Source organism: Microcaecilia unicolor, chromosome 3, assembly GCF_901765095.1.
Source record: "Microcaecilia unicolor chromosome 3, aMicUni1.1, whole genome shotgun sequence".
Lineage (NCBI taxonomy): Eukaryota > Metazoa > Chordata > Amphibia > Gymnophiona > Siphonopidae > Microcaecilia > Microcaecilia unicolor.
Genome location: NC_044033.1, coordinates 305,717,017 through 305,743,562, shown reverse-complemented (window position 1 = coordinate 305,743,562; position 26,546 = coordinate 305,717,017). Strand labels below are relative to the sequence as shown.

The following is a 26,546-nucleotide window of genomic DNA, read 5'->3' as shown; positions in this document are numbered from 1 at the left end:
AATCGGCTCTCGATTATACCGAGATGGGCGCCCATCTCCCGATTTGGGTCGAAATATGGGCGCCCATCACTTTCGAAAATAAGGCCCTTAGTCTAATAGCCTGCTCCAGGAAGATGTGGAGAGGCATAATCGAAAGGGGCGCCCAAGTTTTCCTGAGGATGTCCTCGCAGGACATCCCGGCAAAGGGGCGGGGAAACCCGTATTAACGAAACAAGATGGGCGTCTATCTTTCGATTCGATAATATGGTCGGGGATGCCCAAATCTTGACATTTAAGTCGTCCCTAGAGATGGTCATCCTTAGACCTGGCCGTTTCTGATTTTTGGCGATAATGGAAACTAAGGATGCCCATCTCAGAAACGACCAAATGCAAGCCCGTTGGTCATGGGAGGAGCCAGCATTCGTAGTGCACTGGTCCTCCTGACGTGCCAGGACACCAACTGGACACTCTAGGGGGCACTGCAGTGGACTTCAGAAAACCTCCCAGGTACATAGCTCCCTTACCTTGTTTGCTGAGCCCCCCCAAAACCCACTACCCACAACTGTACACCACTACCATAGCCCTTACGGGTGAAGGGGGGCACCTAGATGTGGGTATAGTGGCTTTGTGGTGGGTTTTGGAGGGCTCACATTTACCACCACAAGTGTAACCGGTGCGGTGGGGGGATGGGCCTGGGTCCGCCTGCCTGAAATGCACTGCACCCACTAAAACCGCTCCAGGGGCCTGCATACTGCTGCGATGGACCCGGGTATGACATTTGAGGCTGGCATAGAGGCTGGCACAAAATATTTTTAAACTATTTTGGGTGGGGGTTAGTGACCACTGGGGGAGTAAGGGGAAGTCATCCCCGATTCCCTCCAGTGGTCATCTGGTCAGTTCGAGCACCTTTTCATGGCTTGGTCGTAAAAAAAAAAGGACCAAGTAAAGTGGTCCAAGTGTTCGTCAGGGACACTCTTTTTTTCCCATTATGGGTTGAGGACGGCCATGTGTTAGGCACGCCCAAGTCCTGCCTTCGTTATGCCTCCGACACGCCCCTGGGAACTTTGGTCGTCCCCGCGACGGAAAGCAGTTGGGGACGCCCAAAATTGTCTTTCGATTATTCCGATTTGGGTGACCCTGGGAGAAAGACGCCCATCTTCCGATTTGTGTTGAAAGATGGGTGTCCTTCTCTTTCGAAAATAAGCGTGCTAACATAACATAGTAAATAAATGTCCAAATGACAAAAAGGGAGTGTGCCAATGGAAAATATAGCATGTGGCATGTGCATTATGCATAATGGTTTTGGTTATGTTTTATTCATTTATAATCCACTTAAACCTATGTAGAGTACAAAGGAAGCTGGATGCTCATCCATCCCTATATAGAAGGATCAACTCTGCAGGCACTGCATAGTACAACAGAAACTGGAATAAGACGATAGCTGAGTCAGCCAAGGAAGGGAATACTGTTCATCCACTAGGACAGAAAGGAGTCCAAAATAGAGTGCTAGGAACAAGTGAGTCATCCAAGATCAAGATACTGGAGCCACAAAAAAATACTCTCATCTGGTTGACACAGCTGTACCACACTGCCGGGCAGAGCAGCCAAACAATATAGCTGTGCTTCATACCTGGGCAAGACCACCAAGCAACTGAGCAACCCATCCAGGTGGAGCAGGCGAGCAATAGAATTAGGTGGAGCAGATATGTCTGAGAGCTCTGGAACCCTTATACAATACTAGCAGCTGGAGAAAAATGCCTTACTTCTGAGTGGCACCACTGAGTAATACAACCAGCTGGAGCAGTTGTGTGATATAGCTATCTAGAGCAGAAGGTCAAGATAGATGGCTCACAAAGCCAAATGATACATCCATGCAAGTTTATAAACTAGCTGGCTGACATAGCCCAGCACCAGAGCCAGCTAGAATAGCTATGCGCTTGAGCTAACTGGAATAGCTGTATGCTCAAACTAACTGGGATAGCTGAGTGCTAGAGCCAGATGAAATAACTATGCACTAGAGCTAGATGGAATAGCTGTGAACTAGAGATAACTGAGAGAATCTGTGTACCAGAGCTAGCTAGAGAAGTTGTGCACCAGAGGAGGCTAGCGTATTTGTGCATACAAGATAGCTGGTGTAGCTGTGTACTAGAGTTGGCTGATATGATGGACCAAGATTAGCTGGAGTAGCAAAACACCAGGACTATCTAATGCATCTGTGCACTAGAGATAGCTGGAGTAATGTGCAGTAGAGAACTGAGTTAGCCAGTGCAGGAGGGTTTGAGTTTTGGTGGGGAGGATCAGTGCAGTAGGGAGCATCAGTTTTATTATGTGGAAACCTGTGGTGAGCAGGATGTTCTTTTTCTCAGTGGTTGCTGCTCTGGCTGGATGTGCACCCCTGCACATCAGTATAGCATTAAAAAAACTGCATTTGAAAGAGCCCTTTGTAAAATATTAGAGAAACTGTAAACATCCCGACCTGGACATCTCAATTTGCAGGTCAGCATTATATGTAAAATGGGCCTTCACATTTAGAAACTTGACTTTTTATGATTATCAGGTTCCATATTTCTCAACCTTCTTTTCGCTTGTACTGGCTACAGAAGACTCCCCCCTCTGCTAAAGTTGTAGCATTTTCAGAAAAGTTTGGCAAATAGATACCCCCTTCTGTCCATTCCTTCTCTGTCTTCCCTGTCCACTCATTCACTTTTCTTTGTGCTCAGTGGAAGAAGCAATTCATCTCTACCTTCTTCCTTTTTCCAGCAGGAAGCTGAAAAGATGCTAGAGGTGGTAGAGAACAAAGGAGTCCATCTGCCCATGGAGAGCAAAATGTTACTGAGCAGTCCAGGAAAGAATAACAATTCCAGGTACATACCAATGGGGGGAATAGGATGAAGTTGCAGTGGCACTTAACTGGTTAACACCACTAAATATTCGCAGTTAGCAAATGTGCCAAATCTGGCTAACTTTTGGGCGTTCCAGGGGTGTACTTGGCACTTATGCAGTTAAGTGCCAATATTCAGCCCTTGACCGCATAAGATAACCACTTAAATTGAGCCGCAAAAATAGCAGTCCTATCTTTAAGTGGTTCAACACATGTTTATTTGTTGCTTGATTTAATGCCTTTACAAAGGAAGTTCAAAGCAGTCTGCAATTGAAATATATTAAAATCAAAGAAAGGAACTACAAATGTTGATAGGAAAAGATACAAGCACAGAAAGAGAACACACATAGCAAATTACTAAATTAGATGTTCCGATTTGTAAAATGGGTGTTCATGCTGGACGTGCTCAGCGCATGGACGTCCATTTCTCCTGTATTTTAGAAAAGGCTCTCCCATTGGCAGATTTGTTCTAAAATACAAGTGTTATCAGAAATGACTTTGATGTCTCTATTCCGAGTTTAATGTCCTTTCTAAAATGCCTTTTTGTATGTTTAAAATATCAACAGGTCAAATAGGCACATAATTAATTATGTATCGGCACATAAATGTTTATGGTGTGGAATAGCAAAATAAAAATGTATATGCCTGAACATAAACGTTTATCTTAGTCATTTTAGAAACATAAACTTTTATCTTTCCTGAAGCTGTCACACAGCCCACTATCTCTTGCCAGTTTGACTTTCAGCAGAAGGGAGGAGAATCAAGCAGTGGAGGATTAAGGGGGCGACCCTCCCAATCCCTGTTGTGGAACACTGCTCAGTAGAAGCACTTTTCCAAAACCTGGATGTCCTAGGTAGCAGATGTAATTCTCAGTGAGATCTGCTAGGACACACAGTCATTCTCCTCTGAAATGGGGAATAAACTTTCATTTTTTGGGCCTGCCCTATACATGCCCAGACCATACCCCTTTACCATTTGCATGTTTTTCAGTTTTAGACATGCATATCCCAGCTTTATAAAATCAAAACATAGACATTTGATTTAATAATTTGATATACTGCCTTACACACAAGTTTTAAATCAGTTTACAATAACTGTACACCGCCTTGAGTGAATGCCTTCAAAAAGGCGGTAAATAAATCCTAATAAATAAATAAAAAATTTAAAAGGCATAATACAATAAACAAAAAAGACAACTGAAATTAAATCCCACCCATCAATATTCATAATAAAACCTCAGAAAACGATGCAATTAAAAATCACCAAAGGTATTTTGAAACATCAGACAGAGAATTCCATAAGAATGGACCCACATAACTAAAGACCCAGTTCCTAGTTGATGACAATTTGACTGTCTTTAAAGACAGGTCTGAATACTGCACTTAACCGCATAAACTTTAACAGCCAACCTAAAACCAGTTATTCAGCGCTGATGACCGGACATGGCCAGGCACTGAATATCCGGGAATACAGCCGAGGGCAGACATAAAACGCTGACCACTGCTGGCTGAATATCCACTGTATGATTACCAGCATTTTATGCTTACCCAGACTGTGCACAATAAATAAGAAGAGAAAGTAGCATTGAGATGTTTCTTGTTTTATATTTGTTATAAAACTGATTAAGGACAAGCATGATATAGATTCTTCCTAAAATAGGGTAAAGGATTCCAGACACTAGTCTACACTACAGACCTTATAAAAGCCTGATGCAACAATCCAGAATAAAAAAAAAAGTACATTCACTGAATGTGAGGACTATATGCTCTTAAAAATTACAATCAAGAGCAATACATTTCTCAAATTATTTTCTAATATGCAAACATCATCTCATCGTCATTTCACTACTAACACTGTACGCTGGCCAGCAGTTGTGCTTGAATGTTGTCCGGAAATGGCAGTCGGCATAACGGCAAATGTAAGTCACATTGAGCCTGCAAATAGGTGGGAAAATGTGGGATACAAATGCTACAAAATAAAAAAAATAAAAAAAACAATCACTGCAAGCTCCTTTCTCATAAAATCTAGCTTCTATACACCACAAGTTTGATTAAAACACTGCATCTTCATTATACCCAACAGAGCCTGAAAATTATTTAGAATTACCCAAATAGTATCCAAGCCAGAAATATATAATAATTTAAATAATGAAAGACCATGTTTTATCTCCAAGCAATATAGTCTCTGCAAACATGGACCTCAGCTAATGAAAACTAAATGTTACTCTTTTTGATCTAGACCTGCTTCAATCACATCTAAGTCACAAAAAGGTGCTGTAAATGACGAGATGACCACTGAAGGATTAAGGCATGACCCCCCCCCCCCTTACTCTCCCAGTGGTCATTGACCCCCAAGATGTGAAAGAAACAGTTCATACGAGCCTCTATGACAGCTTCAGATGTTATGGCCGTTCCTATTTGAGCAGCAAGTATGTACCTGGAGTAGCCTAGTAGTCAGTGCAGTGGATAGAGGAGATCCATTCCAATATCCCACTCTAACTGGTACACTTGTGGTGGAAAGTGTAAACCCTCCAAAACCCACCTATAACCTACTGTATCTACATATAGATGACGCCTGCAGGCATAAGTGCTATTGTTGTGGTGCACAGTTGGGTACAGTAGGTTTTTGGTGGGTTTTGGAGGACTCACCATACAAATAAGGGGGTAACGGTGTGATGTGTACTTTGGATATTTTATTTGAAGTTCCCCCTAGGGTGACCACTGTACTAAGACTGTTGCCCCCCCCCCCCCCCCATACATCCCAATGACTTGTTTTTGTTCATTTTTCCTTTGTACTTTTTTCCCCCAAAATGATCTAAAAGATAGATGTACTGAGCACAAAAATGTCTAGCAAATGGCCATTGTCAAAACAAAAAGTTGGACATTTTTCTGGTTTGAAAAGGGCTATGTTCACTACTGGATTTTTGAATGTCTTTCATAAAATATTCCAAATGAGATTTAAATGTTATATTGAAAATGTCACTCAAAATGTTTTATTTTATATGATATTGTTTTTATCTTATGGTGAGGTCTTTTTATTGTGAATATTTTGATTGTTACCCACCCAGAAGTATAAGATGATGCAGGCTATACATTTTATAAATAAATAAAAAAAGAAATATGAACATGCAAAGGCCTAACTGGTAAAGCAGTGGTGTAACTTATGTGGTGCAAATATGTTTTTCAGGTGTGATCCATCAGAGATAAATATCTCTGATGAAATGCCCAAAACTACAGTGTGGAAAGCACTCAGCATGAACAAGGAGAACTCCAAATCAAGTGAAAGAAGGTAAAAGTGATTTTATCATGTATGTGCTTACATCTTCTGCTTGACTTTGCCTGTGAGCTAAGTTTCAATGTTTCTGACCATAAAATAGGTCAAGTGAGCAAGCAGAGGAAGTGACCAGGGAGCATACATAGAATAGACCCCTTATGTAGAAATGTATACCAATCTAGCTTTTACTCTAAAGTCAACTAACTACACCAGGAGTTTCACTGTAATTACTTTTTAACAGCACAATATAGCTAATTTCACTCGGAGTAAAAACTTGAAGGGCTCAAACTAAAAATTCAATGGGAACCTTAAAATAGAGACGAAGCCTAATGGTCAAAGCAGCAGGCTGAGAATCAGAGAAGCCAAGGTTCTACCCTCCATTCCCTCAGGTACAGACTGAGGGGCCCTTTTACTAAAGGGTTGCCGCGTGGCAACTACTGCCGGCCCAACACAGCCGCTGGTGGTAGTTCCGCCTCAAGCGCGGGCCATTTCAGGAACTAAAATTAATTTATCCTAGCCTTAACTCACCAACCCTAGAACAACAAAAAAAGTTAATAGCTTGTTTTAAGGTTATAAAATCAATTTTTTGTAGATTTAGGGGTTCTTTTACAAAGCTGTGGTAGAAAGTGGCCTTAGAGCATCCTTATGCAGGTTTTTCCACCCATTTTGTAGGCAGTAAGGGCTCACGCGGTAATCCTGCTCTAATCAGTTAGCATGTGGTAATGTAGATGCATTAACTGATTAGCGCAGACACGCCCCCTCTCCACCTCTCAGTCACACACCCTCAACCAAAAATGAAAAATTATTTTTTAGCGAGTGCAAATTTGGGACTTACCAAAGGATGCATGAGTGCATAAACATAAACAAGGTAAACACTTTTAAACTGCGGTAAGCATTCTCTAGCACTTACTGCATCTTTGTAGAAGGACCCATTCTTTCAAAGCCCTAGAACAAAAAAATAGCTGTTAACTTGTTGTAAGTGGCTAAAATTAATTTGTCTTAGCTTTAGTTAGTCTCCCCCCCCCCCCCCCCCCCCCCGAACTCCCACCTATGCTGGGCATATCCCCTGATTTATAAATAATTTTTCCAATCAAGAGAAGAGGAAAAATTGTCACCATAGGGCATTTTCATCAGCAAGTGGTTAAACATTAACAATGGACTATTTGCAGATCATTGAGATGCAAACACAAAATAGTATCTTAAAATATACCACAATAAGGCGGGGGGGGGGGGGGGTGAGAGGAGGAGGAAGATTTTTTCCCCCTCAGGGTAGGAGATATAGAGGGGCATAATCGAAAGGGACGCCCAAGTTTTGCTGAGGACGTCCTCGCAAAACGTCCCGATGGAGGAGCGGGGAAACCCGTATTCTCCGAGAACAAGCAGGCTGCTTGTTCTCACATGTGGGTCGGTGTCCACGGCAGCCCAGGAAATAGCAAGTTTTTCTACAGCAAAATTTTAAAAGTTTTGCCAGAGCTTTCTAGTGCGCATACCACGCATGCGGGGACAACTGCCCATCGTGTGAGCGTTCCCGCTCAATTTTTTCTTGTCCGCGGTGAGGTGAAGAGGTTTTTCCCTGTTTGCTTCGCTAGCCGAGGAAAGAGAGTCTTGACGATTCTTTTTATATATTTTTTTTCTTTTCTGATATCGTTATTCGTTCTTTTTTTTTTTTTTAAAACCCGGTATTTTTTTTTCTTAGTTTTTTGGCACTTTCTAATTTTTTTTCTTTTCGACGCAGCAGGCCTTTTGTGCCCTTTACTTTTTTGGCACGATCATTTCGTTTAATTTCGCCGAAGCCATTTTTCCTTCCATGTCATCGAAGACACCCAGCGGCTTCAAACGTTGTACTCAGTGCAAACTGACCATTTCGGGTACCAATACCCACGCTTGGTGTATCCAGTGCCTTGAGCCTGACCATAGCCCAGCCGCTTGTAGTCTGTGTCTTCGCATGAAGAAACAGGCCCAAGCGTCTCGAGAAGCCCAACAAGAGAAGCTTTTTGGGGCTTGGTCCGGTCCTTCAACATCGACATTGGTACCAAGGTTGGCGTCGTCGACATTGAGGGATGCATCAATGTCGGGAGCGAAGGTAATGGCTTCGAAACGATCAACTCATGCTGGGAGCAGTGAGGCATCAAGTGGATCTCCACCTGTCTCGAGGCCTCCTGTTATGCAGGCCCCCTGGGACTGACCTTTGTCGGACCCGGCCCTGAGGAGACGTGAAGATTCCACGTCTTCCTCATCGGTACCAAGGAGTCTCGATGACAGGCATTGAGTGAAGGCGAAGAAGCACCGTCATCGTTCTCCTTCGACACACAGTGCTGGGAGCTCCGGGGCGTTGAGGGATTCGGCACCCGAGAAGCGTCAGCGCCGAGATCGCTCTTCCTCTATTCAGGAGGTGCCGATGCATCAGTCTAGCAGCCCGGTACCTACTCCCGAGCCTCAACAGATTCTGCCACCGGCTCCTTTACCGACCCCGCAGCCTTGTCCGACGGTGGCTCTCGACGAGCGCATCAGGGCCCTGCTTCTAGAGCTTCTGGAAGGGTTGCACCGCCAGTCTGTTTTGGTGTCGGGGGTGCTTGCGCTTTCCATACCGTCTGCTGCAGCGGCATCTGGCCCTTCGCCTGTGGTGAGGTCCCCGACCTCGGTGCCGCCTGCTGCATCGGTGTCGGCTGCCACCCAGGTCGACTCCCCTTCGACGTTGGTGGAGAAAGCTTCACTGGAGTCCAGGCGGGCACCACCATCGAGGACGTCGTTCCTCGGCATCGAGGCAGGCTTAGTTTCTGACTGCTCTGAGAGATGTCTTGTCCGATACTGAAGATGAGCATTCGTGGGAGGAAGAGGAGGATCCCAGGTACTTTTCTTCTGACGAGTCCTATGGGATTCCTTCTGAACCTTCCCCTCCACTAGAAAGGAGACTTTCTCCACCGGAGAGACTATCCTTCACCTCCTTTGTCCGGGAAATGGCTGCGGCTATTCCCTTCCCAATGGAGGTTGAGGATAAGCCCAGCGCTGAGATGCTCAAGGTCCTGGATTATCCTTCTCCACCTAGAGAGGCTGCAACAGCTCCTTTGCATAATGTACTGAAGGAAGTCCTTATGCGAAACTGGTCGTTCCCTCTATCTAATCCCGTGATCCCCGAAAAAGACTGAATCCCACTATGGAATCCATGGGGAGCCTGGATTGATGAAGTCTCAGCTACCTCACAATTCCATGGTGGTGGACTCCGCTCTCAAAAGAGCCAAGAGTACTAGGGATTATGCCTTGGCGCCCCCAGGCAGAGAATCTAGAACCTTGGACTCTTTTGGGAGGAAGGTGTATCAGGCCTCTGTGCTCGCTGCCAAAATCCAAACATACCAGCTCTTCACGAGCATCCACTTGCGGAACTCAGTGAGGCAACTGTCTAGCTTGGTTGATGCACTCCCTCCGGAGCAGACCGAGCCTTTTCGCCAGGTGATCAGGCGGCAGAAGGCGTGTCAAAACTTCCTGGCCAGGGGTACGTTTGACACTTTTGATGTAGCATCCAGGATCACTGCCCAAGGTATTGTGATGTGCAGACTCTCATCGCTGCGTGTCTCTGACCTGGATCATTCGGTCCAGCAGCGGATGGCGGATGTTCCTTGCCGGGGGGGTTACCTTTTTGGTGAGAAAGTAGAGGATCTAGTTGACCAGCTCAAGAAGCACAATGATGCTATGGATTCTCTCTCCCCCCGGGCGTCTTCTGCTACTACCTCCTCATCTAGGAGGTTTTTTGGAGGGAAGAGGAGTGCTCCCTATTCCTATGCTAGGTGTAGGCACACTCCTGCTTCTTGGCAGCCTGTCCAGGCTCAGTCTCAGCGCGCTCGTTCTCATCAACAGAGTGCGCCTAAGGCCTCTGCGGCTTCCCAGCAAAAGCAAGGGACGGGCTTTTGACTGGCTCCAAATCAGCATAGCCTCAGTAAAAGTGTCCGTGCCGGACGACTTGCCAGTTGGAGGGAGGTTGATATTTTTTTTTACCAAAGGTGGCCTCTCATAACCTCCGACCGGTGGGTTCTTCAAATAGTCCGGTGAGGATATACTCTCAATCTGGAATCCAAACCTCCAAATTGTCCACCTGGAGAGCTCATTCTTACAGTTCCCAGCACAAACAGGTGCTTGCAGAGGAACTCTCCGCCCTTCTGAAGGCCCAAGCGGTCGAACCCGTTCCACCAGGGGAAGAAGGGCTGGGATTCTATTCCAGGTACTTCCTTGTGCAAAAGAAAACAGGGGGGATGCATCCCATCCTAGACCTAAGGGCCCTGAACAAATTTCTTGTCCGAGAAAAGTTCAGGATGGTTTCCATAGGCACCCTTCTTCCCATGATTCAGGAAAATAATTGGCTATGCTCTCTGGACTTAAAGGATGCTTGCACACACATCTCGATACTTCCAGCTCACAGGAAGTATCTTCGATTTTGGCTGGGAACACAGCACTTTCAGTACCATGTACTTCCTTTTGGCCTGACGTCTGCGCCCAGAGTGTTTATCAAATGCCTAGCTATAGTCAAAGCATCATTACGCAGACTGGGACTGCATGTGTTTCCTTATCTCGACGATTGGCTGGTGAAGAGCACCGCGAAGGAGGGTGCTCTGGAGTCCATGCGAATGACTATTCGGGTGCTAGAGCTACTGGGGTTTGTCATAAATTATCCCAAATCCCATCTCACCCCAGTCCAAACTTTGGAATTCATTGGAGCCCTGTTGAACACTCAGACAGCTCGAGATTATCTTCCCGAGACAAGGGCGGACAACCTTCTTTCCCTGGTGTCCATGGTTTGAGCATCTCACCAGGTCACAGCTTGGCAGATGCTGAGACTTCTGGGGCATAGGGCCTCCACAGTTCATGTCACACCCATGGCACGTCTACATATGAGATCTGCTCAATGGACCCTAGCTTCCCAGTGGTTTCAAGCTGCGGGAGATCTAGAGGATGTAATCCAACTGTCCACCGGCTTTCGAAATTCTCTTCACTAGTGGACGATTTGATCAAATTTGATCATGGGACGACCATTCCAAGTTCCTCAGCCACGAAAAGTGCTGACGACGGATGCATCTGTCCTGGGGTGGGGAGCTCATGTAGATGGTCTCCACACTCAGGGAGTCTGGTCCTTTCGAGGGAAGGGTGGGTTAGGGGAATGGTTAGGGCGGAAAGGAAAATGTTAAAATGTTGATGATACATTTGCTATTCTGCACCTACTTGGATGGTTTGGCTCTGTAATATATGATCTTTAGAGCTTGTTAACACTTTATTTTCATATATCATCAATAAAAAATGTTGAAACATAAAAAATATACCACAATAGAATTACACATGCCAAATAATTCTAGCTTGACAAAAACTCCCTTTGATAATTGTTCAATCTGAGATTTCATATTTAAATGACTATCCACAATTATCCCAAACACCCTCAGTGAGGTTTCCATGACAAAAGAAGTACCTGCAGTGATTAAAGATGATCTCAGAAATGTTTTAGTTGGATGGGTAAGGTACAAAAGCCTCATCTTACTGGTATTTAACTTCAGCGTATATCTAGACACCCATTGTTCCATCCTAGTAATATACCTGATTATAATTGCAACACCATTCTCAATTGAACTGGACAACCAATGAAAAATTGTTATGTGATCCACATATCTCTCTATATAAAACGCACCTCCAACGTTCGAATGAAGCCTCTGTTAGCCAAAAGTGAAGGGGGTGAGATCGCATTGTGTCTGCCCCGCCCACGCGTCAAACGTGATGACGTCGAGGGCGGAGCAATGACTCATCCAATCGCAACGCTCGGCAGCGAAGCGTCAGGGAAGGAGGCGGCGCGCTCAACGTCTAGCCTTCCCTTCGCTGTGTTCCGCCTTCTTCTGACGTCAAGGATGACGTCAAAAGAAGGCGGAACACAGCGAAGGGAAACCTAGACGTCGGGAGCACCGCCTCCTTCCCTGACGCTTCGCTGCCGGAACCACGGAGGTACATTTAAAAACAAGAAAAAAAAATAAAAACCATTTTGGGGGGAGCGAAGAGGGTGGCCACAAAAGAAAAACAATGGGAGCGGGAGGGCAGGGGAGAAACGACACCATGGATGCGAAGGGGGGGGGGGGGGGAAGAAGAGGGCGGCCCAGGCTGGGACATGGGAGAGAGAGGAGCATGGATGCAAGGGGGGGTCATGGAAGGGAGACAGGGGACTTGCTGGAAAACGATGAATGGAGGCGGCAGGGGACAGAGGAGCATGGATGGGCATGGATTGGGAGGGCAGGGCTCAGGGAGAGAGGGCAATTGCTGGATAGGGATGAATGGAGAGGCCAGGTGAAAGAGGAGCATGGATTGGGAGGGCAGGACTCAGGGAGAGAGGGAAATTGCTGGATAGGGATGAATAGAGGGGACAGATGGGCATGGATGGATATGGATTGCAGGACAGGCCTCAGGGAGACAGGGCAATTGCTGGGTAGGGAAAAATGGAGGGGCCAGGTGACAGATGAGCATGGATGGGCATGAATTGGAAGGGCAGGACTCAGGGAGACGGGAATTGCTGAATAGGGATGAATGGAGGGGACAGATGGCCATGGATGGATATGGATTGCAGGACAGGCCTCAGGCAGAGAGGGGAAATGCTGGATAGGGAAAAATGGAGGGGCCAGGTGACAGATGAGCATGGATGGGCATGGATTGGAAGGGCAGGACTCAGGGAGAGGGGAATTGCTGGATACGGATGAATGGAGGGCACAGATGGGCATGGATGCATATGGATTGCAGGGCAGGCCTCAGGCAGAGAGGGGAATTGCTGGATAGGGATGAATGGAGGGGCCAGGTGAAAGAGGAGCATGGATTGGAAGGGCAGGACTCAGGGAGGGGAATTGCTGGATAGGGATGAATGGAGGGGACAGATGGCCATGGATGGATATGGATTGCAGGGCAGGCCTCAGGCAGAGAGGGGAAATGCTGGATAGGGAAAAATGGAGGGGCCAGGTGACAAAGGAGCATGGATGGGCATGGATTGGAAGGGCAGGACTCATGGAGAGGGGAATTGCTGGATAGGGATGAATGGAGGGGACAGATGGCCATGGATGCATATGGATTGCAGGGCAGGCCTCAGGGAGACAGCGGAATTGCTGGATAGGGATGAATGGAGGGGCCAGGTGACAGAGCAGCATGGATTGGACTCACACTTTCACTCTGACTCTCAAACACTCACTCTCACATACACTCTCCCAAACACACACACTCCGAGGAAAACCTTGCTAGCGCCCGTTTCATTTGTGTCAGAAACGGGCCTTTTTTACTAGTAAATACATATTGTCTAGGAACAAGTTTTTTAAAAACATATCCAAAGTGGTTATTAATTTATTAAAGAGGATAGGGGACCCCTACCGTAGAGTCCCGTGATCTTGACATGCACTATCCTTTTTGGACTCTGTGCTTTTTCTTCTTAAGAAAACATTCAAACCATTGGATTACTGGTCCTGTCAAGCCAAAACTATCTAGTATATTCAGTAAAATAGAATGGTCCACCAGGACTAGAACAAAATTACAGAGCATATTCATAAGCATGGATTAATGTGACAAAGCCAACATGGATTTAGTGAAGGGAAATCTTGCCTCACCAATCTATTACATTTCTTTGAAGAGGTGAACAAACATGTGGATAAAGGCGAGCCGGTTGATATTGTATATCTGGATTTTCAAAAGACGTTTGACAAAGTACCTCATGAAAGACTCCAGAAGAAATTGGAGGGATAGACTGAGGGGAGATATGATAGAGGTCTATAAAATAATGAGTGGAGTGGAATGGGTAGACGTAAATCATTTGTTTACTCATTCCATAAATATTAGGACTAGGGGGCATGCGATGAAGCTACAAAGTAGTAAATTTAATACGAATCGGAGAAAAGTTTTTTCACTCAACATGTAATTAAAATCTGGAATTCGTTGCCAGAGAATGTGGTAAAGGCAGTTAGCTTAGCAGGATTTTAAAAAGATCTGGACGGCTTTCTAAAGGAAAAATCCATAGACCATTATTAAACTGACTTGGGGAAAATCTACTGCTATTTCTTTGATAAGCAACATAAAATGTTTTGAACTTTTTCGGGATCTTGCCAGGTATTTGTGACCTGGATTGGCCATTGTTGGAAACAGGATGCTGGGCTTGATGGACCTTTGATCTGTTCCAGTGTGGCAATACTTAAAAAGACATCCCAGCTTGTCCCTCAAAGATAAATCAGAAATTTCAAATTAAGTTGCAACAGGCCAAGGTGTGGTGCCCTGAAAAACAACTCAGCTACTAGTAAAAGATCATCCGCATAACAATAGACACCAACTCCATGGTTCTATATAAGGAAGAGTAAGGGCATTGAACAGAATCAGGGAAGAACCCTGAAGTACCTCACTGCTTACATGATAACAAGATGAGGTGACATTCTGTGAGGACACTACGAAGCAGTAATCTGACAGAAATGACCTAAACCATTCAAGAACCACACCAGCAAGCCCAATAGACTATAGTTGAGCAAATAGAAGGGAGTGATCAACCACATCAAACGCAAATGCTACATCTAAAGAGATTGCCAATACCAAGAGGGGCATAATCGAAATGGATGCCCAAGGTTTCCTGAGGACGTCCTCGCAGGACGTCCTGGCGAAGGGGCAGGGAAACCGTATGGAAACCCGTATTATCTCCTCAGACCCTTGCTGAATTCTTTCACGACAAGGTTCAAAAGATAAACCTTGAATTCTCTACCTCACCACCTCTCCCTCCACTAATCCGTTCCCCTCTCTCTCCTTCCCCTCATTCCTTTTCCTCCTTTCCTGAAGTTACTATTGAGGAAACTACACTTCTCCTTTCTTCCTCAAAATGTACCACCTGTTCCTCTGATCCCATTCCCACCCACCTTCTTAATGCCATCTCTCCTACTCTTATTCCTTTTATCTGTCACATTCTCAATCTCTCACTTTCCACTGCGACTGTCCCTGCTGCCTTTAAACATGCTGTGGTCACACCTCTCCTTAAGAAGCCTTCACTCGACCCTACTTGTCCCTCTAATTACCGACCCATCTCCCTCCTCCCTTTTCTCTCCAAATTACTTGAGCGTGCTGTTCACCACCGGTGCCTTGATTTTCTCTCCTCACATGCTATTCTTGACCCACTACAATCTGGTTTTCGCCCTCTTCACTCAACCGAAACTGCGCTTACTAAAGTCTCCATTGACCTATTACTGGCTAAATCCAGAGGTCTCTATTCCATCCTCATTCTTCTTCATCTTTCCGCCGCTTTTGACACTGTTGATCACAGCATACTCCTCGATACCCTGTCCTCACTTGGATTCCAGGGCTCTGTCCTTTCCTGGTTCTCTCTTCCTACCTCTCCCTCCGCACCTTCAGTGTTCACTCTGGTGGATCCTCTTCTACTTCTATCCCTCTGCCTGTCGGCGTACCGCAGGGTTCTGTTCTTGGTCCCCTCCTCTTTTCTATCTACACTTCTTCCCTTGGTTCATTAATCTCATCCCATGGCTTTTTCTACCATCTCTATGCTGATGACTCCCAAATCTGCCTTTCTACCCCTGATATCTCACCTTGCATCCAAACCAAAGTTTCAGCGTGCTTGTCTGACATTGCTGTCTGGATGTCTCAACGCCACCTGAAATTAAACATGACCAAAACCGAGATTCTCATTTTCCCCCCAAACCCACCTCCCCGCTCCCCCCGTTTTCTATTTCTGTTGATGGCTCTCTCATTCTCCCTGTCTCTTCAGCTCATAACCTTGGGGTCATCTTTGACTCCTCTCTCCCCTTCTTTACTCATATCCAGCAGATTGCCAAGACCTGTCGTTTCTTTCTTTATAACATCCATAAAATCCACCCCTTTCTTTCTGAGCACTCTACCAGAACCCTCATCCACACCCTTATCACCTCTCATTTAGACTACTGCAATCTGCTTCTTGCTGGCCTCCCACTTAGTCACCTCTCCCCTCTCCAGTCGGTTCAAAACTCTGCTGCCCGTCTCGTCTTCCGCCAGGGTCGCTTTACTCATACTACCCTTCTCCTCAGGTCGCTTCACTGGCTCCCTATCCGTTTTCGCATCCTGTTCAAACTTCTTCTACTAACCTATAAATGTACTCACTCTGCTGCTCCCCAGTATCTCTCCACACTCGTCCTTCCCTACACCCCTTCCCGTGCACTCCGTTCCATGGATAAATCCTTCTTATCTGTTCGCTTCTCCACTACTGCCAACTCCAGACTTCGCTCCTTCTGTCTCGCTGCACCCTACGCCTGGAATAGACTTCCTGAGCCCCTATATCTTGCCCCATCCTTGACCATCTTTAAATCTAGATTGAAAGCCCACCTCTTTAACATTGCTTTTGACTCGTAACCACTTGTAACCACTCGCCTCCACCTACCCTCCTCTCCTCTTTCCTCTACACATTAATTGATTTGCTTGCTTTATTTTTTGTCTATTAGATTGTAAGCTTTTTGAGCAGGGACTGTCTTTCTTCTATGTTTGTGCAGCGCTGCGTACGCTTTGTAGCGCTATAAAAATGCTAAATAATAGTAGTAGTAGTAGACTTGTTTTTCAAGGGTTAGGAATTGATCAATTGTGATTCCTAGAATTTTCATTGTTGAATCAAGGGGATAGGTGATATTCTCAGTGGTGATATTTTTGAGATTGATAGGATGATGAGGATTGGTTATTATAAGAAATTTTGTTTTTTCAGTGTTGAGTTTTAATTTGAAGTTTATTGCCCAGGATTCCATTAATGTTATGACTAATTTACTAAGGTGTGTTAATGTTTTTAGCACACCTACACTTAGCGCTAACCATGAAGGCACCTATAGGGATATTGTAGACACGTACATGGTTAACGCACGTACATGGTTAACAAGCGTTAAAAATGTTAACACGCCTATAACGCTGCTTAGTAAACAGGGCCCTTAATTTTTATCACATGACAACATTTCTAAGTCTACATAGTAAGCCAATAAAGTTATACAGGAGCCACCAGATCTCTGTTAAAGACTGTAGCTAGGGAATTCTATATATGGTGCCTAGCATTATGCGCTGTTTCCGTGCCGAGTTTTCAGCACAGAAAAGCATTATAATGGAAGCAAGGCACTGAAATGGCCCCAAAACAGCAGATCTATTTGGAACTACACTTATGTACCCAGTTATAGAATTGCGTCTTTAGTGTTTCCGCACGGATGTGAAAAGGGAACGTGGCCATGGGAGGAGTATGGGTGCAGCAGGAGGGTTCACTAAAGATGCGCACACTATTATAGAATTTGGGGGATCCGCACCTAATTTGCATACCAGGGTTTATACCAGATTTCGGTTGGTTTAAATCCTTGCGCCCAAAGTTGGGCACAGATCCCAGCACTATGCATTATTCTATAAATGGCGCCCAACTCAGAGCACCATTTATAGAATAGTCCTCAGCACTAATTTTACTTGGTGCCCAAATTTAGGCACCGTTTACAGAATCTAGACCAAAGCGTATTAAGGTAGGCCAAGACAGACTTTGAAAAGAAGATTACTATAGAAGCAAGAACTAATACTAAAAACTTGTTCAACTGCATCTGAAGCACAAAGCCCATGACTCACTGGATGTCCAAGGAGTAAAAGGATCATGTAAAGAGGATAAAGTAATAGCAGGAAAACGAGGGGGGGGGGTCCCTTTACTAAGGTGCACTAATAGATTTAGTGCACGATAATGATTAGTGTGCGCTAAATGATAATATACCCATTATTCATATGGGTGTCTTATCTTTTAGCATGTGCTAATTGTTAGCACATGCTAAATCTGTTAACGCACCTTAGTAAAAGGACCCCTAAATGATTTCTTTACCTCAGTTTTACTGAGGAGGATAGTGGGGTAATACTTCGTTGGAACTGCCTTTGATAATGATGATTTGGAGCAACTGAAACATATCACTTTAAATCTAGAGGAACAAACTGACAAAGTCAAGAGCAACAAATCTCCAGGACCAGATAGCATTCACCCCAGAATTTTGAAAGAACTCAAATATAAAATTGCTAACCTACTAGTAATTAGTAGCCTATCATTCAAAATGGCGATGATACCTGAGCATTAGAGGGTGGCTAATGTAATACAGTTTTTATAAAGGGTTTCCACTACTCCAGATGCCACCTATTCCGTGAAACCTGAATGTCTTTGCATCTCTTATGAAACCTCGATTCAAGCCCATGGAATCGTTTCCTTCCAAGAATGTAATCTAGAAAGTACTCTCTCTAGAAATGAAGAGTCAGTATGAGCCTCATAGAGACATGTTCTGTCCCCATATACATGGAGGCAGGTTGCATGTTCTTTGTATAGAACATTCAGTGTGTGTGCCTTTAAGATATGAAATTGCGCCTTTGGACTACAAATCAAAGTAATTTTGTAGTTCTCTCTGATGGGCTTCTTCAGAGCACATGTACAGCTCCCTGTAGTTTATGGGAGGCTTCCTATTTGTTGCTTTCCTTCTGAGCATGCTGGGTTAGTAATTCACCTGCCCTTTTTTCTCTCTCCCCTAAGAGCATGGGAAAAGCAGCTGTCTGACCTAGCAGCAGTGCATGCCTCCAAAATCACTGTAATTCAATGAAGTCTTTTTACCAACCTACAATCTACTATTCTACTGTACAGCATTTCTAACCTTCCATCCTTGTTGTAAACCAAACTATTACCTCTCAGCATGTGCTGAAATTACTCTCCTAGTTCCCTGGTTGAGAGTGGATTCCAGTAGCAGAGGCTACAATGCTTTGAAAGCAACAAAACTGTAAGTTATTTACTCCTTGTTCAAGTTACTACATTAAAAAAGATTTGCGTAAGAATTGAGACTCTATCTTGGTGATGTATGGTTTACAATACTGGGTTTAAACTGCATGCTAATCATTCTGGGAGTGAGGTAGCAGAGCAGAGATCAGGCTTGCCTGAAACATTATAAGACAGTTTCATCTTAATAAGATAGTCCTATGCACCAGAGACGTAGCTAGGTGGGTCGCCAGGGGAGCAGCAACTCCCCTAAACAGACTTACAACAGTGCCTATTTTTGATGCGAGCTGTCACGTTTGAAATATATGCCGTTGGCAGTTTGCTTTCTGCTCCCCCACACCCTCAACCTAAATATGCTTCTGCTATGCACTCACTCTAAATTCCTACCAGAGGTGGTTACAGCTTTTCATGTTAATGAGGAGAAAGTGTTGCCTACCTTTTATCCTAAACTTCACAAGCACCAGCATGAGAAGTCACTCCATACCCTGGATTCTAAATGTTCTCTCACTTACTGCCTTGATAGAATTCTTCAGAAAGTTTATGCAGCTGTTCTTTTATCCCAACAGACTTTCTATTGCTGTGACAAAGCATAAACAAGCTAATTAGCTAGCATCCTATATTCAGTTCTGTTATGAGCAGGCTAGTATCTCTGTAACCAGTACAGTCAAACCTCATCAAATAAGTCTTCCTTGTCATCAAGCAGATGAAGCCATTACGTATGGGTTGTGTCCATCAACCAGCAGGGGGAGATAGAGAGCACTCAACTTTTCACAGTGCCTCATGGCCAGCTAGCTCCACTGCCTCTTCAGTATTCTCTATCTCCCCAAGCAGGGTGGCTACAGCTTCTTCGAGCTCCATCAAAAATCTGCCTGGGGGTGGCTCCTGGCTTGCCAGTTGTTAGCCGGGGTGTTAGAGGCTATAGCAGCTTCACTTTGAAGGCACATAGGTCAGCCCTTTCCCTGCCTTACCCATGCCCCCGTGGATGTGGACATATTAGCTTGCTTTTCCTTGTCCTTTCCCACTCAGTGGATGCAGGCACATTGGTTCGCCTTTCCCTGCCTTTCCCAGTTATCTGAGCCTCCGGAGTGTTTTTATTTACCTCTTTTGCCTCTGCTTTCCTCACAGCGTTAAAAAAAAAAATAATAATAATTAAAGTCGCGTCGCGCTTTAGCGCAGCGATCTTGGAAAAGAGATTTTTTTCTTGAGATTCTTCTGGAGGACCGGAGCTGTGATACTCGGTCTAGTGAGGTAAGAGTGTTTTCTGACTCCTCCGGGGTGGGCCCGCGATCGGTGCGTTTTTGGCGTGAACCGCCATTTTTGAATTTTACCGCCGTTTTCGGCGATGGCTGCGGAGACTGTAAAGCGCTGATCTAAATGTGGCAAGCGCAAATCAGCAGCGGAGCTCTGTAATTCGTGCTGTACAGACGGTAGAGCCGGCCCGAGCATGGCGAGCGGCGATCTTTTGCGCTCTGAGCTGGCAGCGGACGCCATTTTGGATTTTCCACATGGCACGGCCTCCGTTGTGACGGAGAGCCCTGAATCCGGGGGGGGGGTCCTCTGAGTGAGGCTAATAATAGAGCTGATAGCCCTGGGCAGGATCCGGGTGGTCAGGGAGCGGTTTTCTCCCCTGATTTTGTTTTAATGCTGCATAGGGCATACATGCTTAAAAGAGCTCTTCCACAGGGATCTTCGGACCCTCTGCCTGCCCCCCCCCTCCCCCCGGTGGATCCTGGCCTTTTGGAGTTGGCTTTGCCTGTTTCTTATCCTCCTGATAAACGCAGAAGGGCTAATTCCCCTTCTCAGTGTGGTGCACCCCCCTTTTCCCCCCCATGGTCGGGCTATGAGGATTCTGAGGGGGTCTGGCAGAACTTCTTGGGCTGAGGAGCCAGAGTCGGGTGCAGAATTGCCACAGGAGCTTGATGATCTGTCTGCGGTGAGGATTTTCCACCGCGAGTAGCTGCCAGCGCTTATTTCAGATGCCTTACAAGCCCTCTCGATTGAAGATCCTGGAAGTGGCACAGCCTCCACTGTTAATCCAAGGATGGCTAGAACCAGAAAGCCTGCTCGAGCCTTTCCTTTGTATGACTCCATCCAAGAGCTTATTTCGGCTCAATGGGCTGACCCCGAGGGACCTTTGAAGGTTGCCAGGGCTATGGGGCAATTATACCCTCTGAGTGAGGAACATTTGGCTCGCTTTGCAATGCCTAAAGTGGATGCCCTGGTCACAGCTGTGACAAAGAGAACTACCCTCCCTGTTGAAGGAGGTGTTGCCCTGAAGGATGTTCAAGACCACAGGCTTGATTCAGCTCTGAAGCGGTCCTTTGATTTGGCAGGTCTCACTGTTCGGGCGTCTGCATGCAGTTGTTATGCTGCTAGAGCCTGCCTGGCTTGGTTACAGCAAGCAGTGGAACAGCCCGGTGATGGAGAGGAGACCTTATCTGTAGTGGCTCCACAGATGGAGTCGGCCTTATCCTTTTTGGCTGACGCCCTTTATGATATGGTCAGAGCTTCGGCTAAACAAATGGCTGTAGTAGTGGCGGCTCGCCGCACTCTTTGGCTACGACATTGGGTGGCGGACATGGCCTCTAAGCAAAGGTTGGTGAAGTTGCCCTTTCAAGGCCTTCTCCTGTTTGGTGAGGAGCTGGAAAACATTGTTAAAGGCCTGGGAGATTCCAAACCTCAGCTCTTTCCCGAAGATAGGCCGAAGCCTTCCTCTAAGGGTCAGGCGGTCCGCTCCTCTTACAGACCTTGCTTCCGTGAAGCTAGAAGGTACCACCCGGGGCATGCTGCTGGGTTCACTTCGCGTGCCCACTTTCAGCAGTGAAACTCCTTTCGCTCGGATAAACGTTCCGCAGCTGCCGGTTCAAGGCCTGGCGTTCAGGGGCGACACTCTCAATGATGGTGCGCCGGCCGGCCCCCTCCTCGTTTCCTGTCATCGGAGGAAGACTTTCCCTCTTTTTCAAGGAGTGGGCCAAAATCTCCACGGATCAGTGGGTCTTGGACCTGATCAGAGACGGATACCGAATAGAATTCGATGCCCCGGTGAGAGACGTGATTGTGGAGTCCCGATGCGGTTCTGCCGCCAAACGGGCGGCGGTAGAGGAGACTTTGCACAGTCTGTGCCAGATAGGGGCTGTGACCCCGGTGCCTCCCACTGATCAAGGTTTAGGCCGCTACTCCATTTACTTTGTGGTGCCACGAAAAGGCGGGTCTTTTCGCCCGATCCTGGACTTAAAAGAGCTAAACAAGTCCTTAAGAGTGCGGCATTTTAACATGGAAACCCTGCGCTCCGTCTTTGCGGCGGTACAGCCAGGAGAGTTTCTCACGTCTCTGGACCTGAAAGAAGCTTACTTGCACATACCAATTTGGCCCCCGCACCAGACATTTCTGCGGTTTGCGGTGTTGGGAAAACATTTCCAGTTTCGGGCCTTGCCTTTTGGCCTCGCCACAGCTCCTCGAACCTTCTCCAAGGTAATGGTGGTAGTATCTGCCTTTCTAAGGCGAGAGGGTATCCGGGTTCACCCGTACCTAGACGACTGGCTCATCAGAGCAGACTCAGAAAAAGAGAGTCATCTAGCTACAGCCAGAGTGGTTTCAGTCCTTCAATCTCTGGGCTGGGTCGTCAATATGGCCAAATGTTACCTGACCCCCTCGCAATCTCTAGAATATTTGGGGGCCAGGTTCGACACAGCCTCGGGCTATGTGTTTCTTCCCGAGCAAAGGCGGTGCAAGCTTCAGAATCAGGTCCGTCTGCTCCTGAGGATGCCCCGCCCGCGAGCTTGGGACATTGTCCAGCTGTTGGGATCGATGACAGCCACCTTGGAAGTGGTGCCATGGGCAAGAGCGCACCTGAGATCTCTACAGTATTCTCTACTTCAACGATGGTCTCCAGTGTCTCAGGATTATCAGTGCAGACTTTCTTGGCTCCCTGCGGCCTGCCTCAGTATGGAGTGGTGGCTCTCGGACAGCATGTTGCAGCGGGGAATGCCGCTGGCGCTCCCCGATTGGTGCCTAGTGGTGACAGATGCCAGCCTGAAGGGCTGGGGCGCACATTGCCAGGGGAAGCATGCCCAGGGTCTGTGGACGCCCAACGAGTCAGAGTGGTCTATCAACCGCCTGGAGTTGAAAGCGGTGTTTCTGGCTCTCCTGGCCTTTCAAGTGACCCTGGAAGGATTGGCTGTCCGAGTGATGTTGGACAACACGACAGCAGTGGCCTACATAAATCGACAAGGCGGCACTCAGTGCAGAGCTCTAGCCGCATAGGCCGAACAAATTTACCACTGGGCCGAGCTGCATCTACAGTCCCTGTCAGCAGCTCACATTGCAGGTCAGAGCAACGTGCAAGCCGACTATCTAAGCAGGCATCAGATTGATCCAGCGGAGTGGGAACTAGCAGACGATGTATTCCTGCAGATATGTGCCAAATGGGGCAAACCAGTGATGGATCTTATGGCGACCAGTTCCAGTGCCAAAGTCCCGTGCTTCTTCAGCAGATGGAGGGATCCTCGCTCTGCCGGGTTGGATGCCTTGGCTCAACCCTGGCCCCTGGGCTTGCTGTATGTCTTCCCTCCATGGCCCTTGATAGGGCGAGTGCTCCTGCGGATTCGGCTGCATCCAGGAGAAGTGGTGCTCATCGCCCCGGATTGGCCCAGGAGGCCTTGGTATGCAGACCTCCGACAGATGCTGTTGGAGGCTCCCTTTCTGTTACCTCTGGTTCCGCACCTGTTGTCACAGAGTCTGGTGGCCATGGAGGACGCCTGCCGTTTTGGTCTTATGGCATGGCGATTGAGAGGGCACAATTGAGAGATAAAGGCTACTCAAATAAGGTAATTTCCACTCTCCTGCAGACCTGTAAGCGCTCCACTTCCGTGGCTTATGCCAGGATTTGGCGCCAGTTTGAAGTCTGGTGTGTTTCAAGAACGCTTTCTCCGTTGCGGGCTCCTGTCTCGCCGATTCTGGATTTTTTTGCAGGATGGTGTACACAAAGGCTTGGCCTGTAATTCCCTGCGGGTGCAAGTGGCAGCATTGGCCTCCCTGTGTGGCAAGGTTGAAGGCGTGTCCTTAGCTGCTCATCCAGATGTGGCACAGTTTCTTAGAGGGGTGCTTCGGCTCCGTCCTCCCATGCGGGCACCTTGTCCAGCTTGGAACCTGGGGTTAGTATTGAAGGCCCTTCAGGGGGCTCCCTTTGAACCGCTTCGGCGTGCTTCAGAGAAAGATTTGACACTGAAGGCCGTCTTTTTAGTGGCCATTACCTCGGCGAAACGGGTGTCAGAGCTCCAGGCGCTGTCCTGTAGAGACCCTTTTCTGCAATTCTCAGAGTTAGGGATCACGGTTCGGACCGTGCCTTCCTTCATGCCTAAGGTGGTTTCAGCGTTTCACCTAAACCAGCCTGTTTTTCTTCCCTCCTTTGTTGAGGAGGAGTTTCCAGATTCATTTGGGCAGTTGCACCTTTTCTGCAATTCTCAGAGTTAGGGATCACGGTTCGGACCGTGCCTTCCTTCATGCCTAAGGTGGTTTCAGCGTTTCACCTAAACCAGCCTGTTTTTCTTCCCTCCTTTGTTGAGGAGGAGTTTCCAGATTCATTTGGGCAGTTGCACCTGTTGGATGTGCGCAGGACTCTGTTGCAGTATCTGCTAATTACAAATTCTTTCAGGACCTCTGATCATCTTTTTGTGCTGTTTGCAGGTCCTCGCAGAGGGTCTTCAGCGTCTAAAGCCACTATTGCCCGTTGGCTCAAAGAAGCTATCTTTTCAGCATATCTGCTGTCTGGCTGGGCTCCGCCTGAAGCCTTTAAGGCACATTCCACAAGAGCGATTTCCTCTTCCTGGGCGGAAACTGGAGCACTATCTCTTCATGAGATTTGCAGTGCTGCAACATGGGCTTCTAAGCTCTCTTTCGCCCGACATTACAGGCTGGATGTGGCTGCCAGGAGGGATGCGCGTTTTGGAGCACAAGTGCTAGCGCGTGGTGTGACCTGTTCCCACCCTATATAGGGATTGCTTTGTTACATCCCATACATAATGGCTTCATCTGCTTGATGACAAGGAAGGGAAAAATTAGGTTCTTACCATGATAATTTTCTTTCCTTTAGTCTAGCAGATGAAGCCATGAGCCCTCCCTGTATGATTGCCTGTATGGCAGTGATTCTGATTTTAGGTGCTGTTCTTGTTTCCTGAAGTTATATTCCTTCCTTGGGGAGTCGGAAAACAGTCTTCAGGATTCTTGTTACAGTTATAGGAGGATGAGTTCATTCCCTCCAGTTCATGTTTTGGGAGGATGAGTTTATTCCCTCCAGGAGGATGCAAGTATTCCCTCCGTTTATACAAAGTGGAGGACGAGTTTATTCCCTCCAGGAGGATGAGTTCATTCCCTCCTTTTTTGAGTTTATGCTCTTGTTAAGGGGCCAACGTTCGCTGTGAGGAAAGTTCATGTTATTCCCATTGCGGTTTGCCATACTGCTTTGGAAGCTTCAAATACTGAAGAGGCAGTGGAGCTAGCTGGCCATGAGGTATTGTGAAAAGTTGAGTGCTCTCTATCTCCCCTACTACTGCTACTATTTAGCATTTCTATATACGCTACAAGGCGTACTCCCCCTGCTGGTTGATGGACACAACCCATACGTAATGGCTTCATCTGCTATGACTAAAGGAAAGAAAATTACCATGGTAAGAACCTAATTTTCCCATCCCATCCACTTCCCCAAGAGTTATACTACGTTGTGTGTTATGGAACGGAGGGATTATTGAGAACACTGCATCTGGGAAGTGCAGCACATGTTCAGAAGTTTGCACAAATTCTGAGCTCTGGAGGAGCTATTCCATCCTGATGTGTTCTGACAACATCACTCATGTCCCTGATTAATCCTATTGTCTACAGAGAATACCTATTACAGATAAACAATTTATTTTTCCAGTATTCCTAACCAAACCTGCAGGCTGTCCCAAAAAAGCATACTGTCCTGGATTTCTAACTATCCTCCCAGAGCCATATAACTGTTGTTGTCCTTGTATGATACATTGAGATGGAAATTGGAAACAAGAACCAGAGTCACAGCTTTGTAAGCAAGCTGTGAGTTATGTTGGGTATATTCTTGAATTCTTGTTTTACACAGCTTTAATTGACTGCTCGGCTCATATGCAAGGGAATATCCCAAGTATTTATTCTTGGATAGGTAATCATCATCCATCTCCTAGACGAAGTGGGATTGTTAGTGCTCGGAATTTAATTCATATTGTTACTACATATACTGAATCAACGATATTTACTGCAATGCCATTTTTTTTATATAAATGCTAGATCAGTAGTTAGCAAAGTTTTATTAATTTATGATTTTTTAAAATTAAATTGTCCAGGCTTCGTAATTATTGGCTTTCCTTGCAAGAAGATCCTAGATTGCAGGAATTATGTCCTCCAGATTGTAAGATTATTCATGTCCCTAGGCAGGATAAACAAGGGAGTATTGTTATTATATTAAGCTTACAAAGCTTAAAATTCTTGATAGTTGGAGTTCTCAATATTTGGAGATTTTGTCATATGTAGTTTTTGATGATTCTTTTAAGGATTTGTAAAGTTTTACTGTTTTTTGTATTGTTCTTCTGGGAAGTGGAGGTTACAAAGAGATAATTTCATGGATTTTTTTTAGTAAAAATA

At 46.2% G+C, this 26,546-nt stretch overlaps 1 protein-coding gene across 2 annotated transcripts in view; it reads left to right on the top strand.

The window, feature by feature from the left end:
* Nucleotides 1-26,546, top strand: part of SLC4A8 (solute carrier family 4 member 8) — a 492,841-nt gene that overhangs the window by 454,494 nt on the left and 11,801 nt on the right. The window contains exons 23-24 of one of the 2 annotated variants that reach the window (XM_030198274.1): nucleotides 2,743-2,843; nucleotides 6,047-6,148. In XM_030198274.1, the coding sequence (XP_030054134.1) occupies nucleotides 2,743-2,843; nucleotides 6,047-6,148 (203 nt within the window). Of the gene's footprint in view, nucleotides 1-2,739; nucleotides 2,844-6,046; nucleotides 6,149-26,546 lie in introns of both variants that reach the window. The other variant, XM_030198272.1, reaches the window with a different exon arrangement.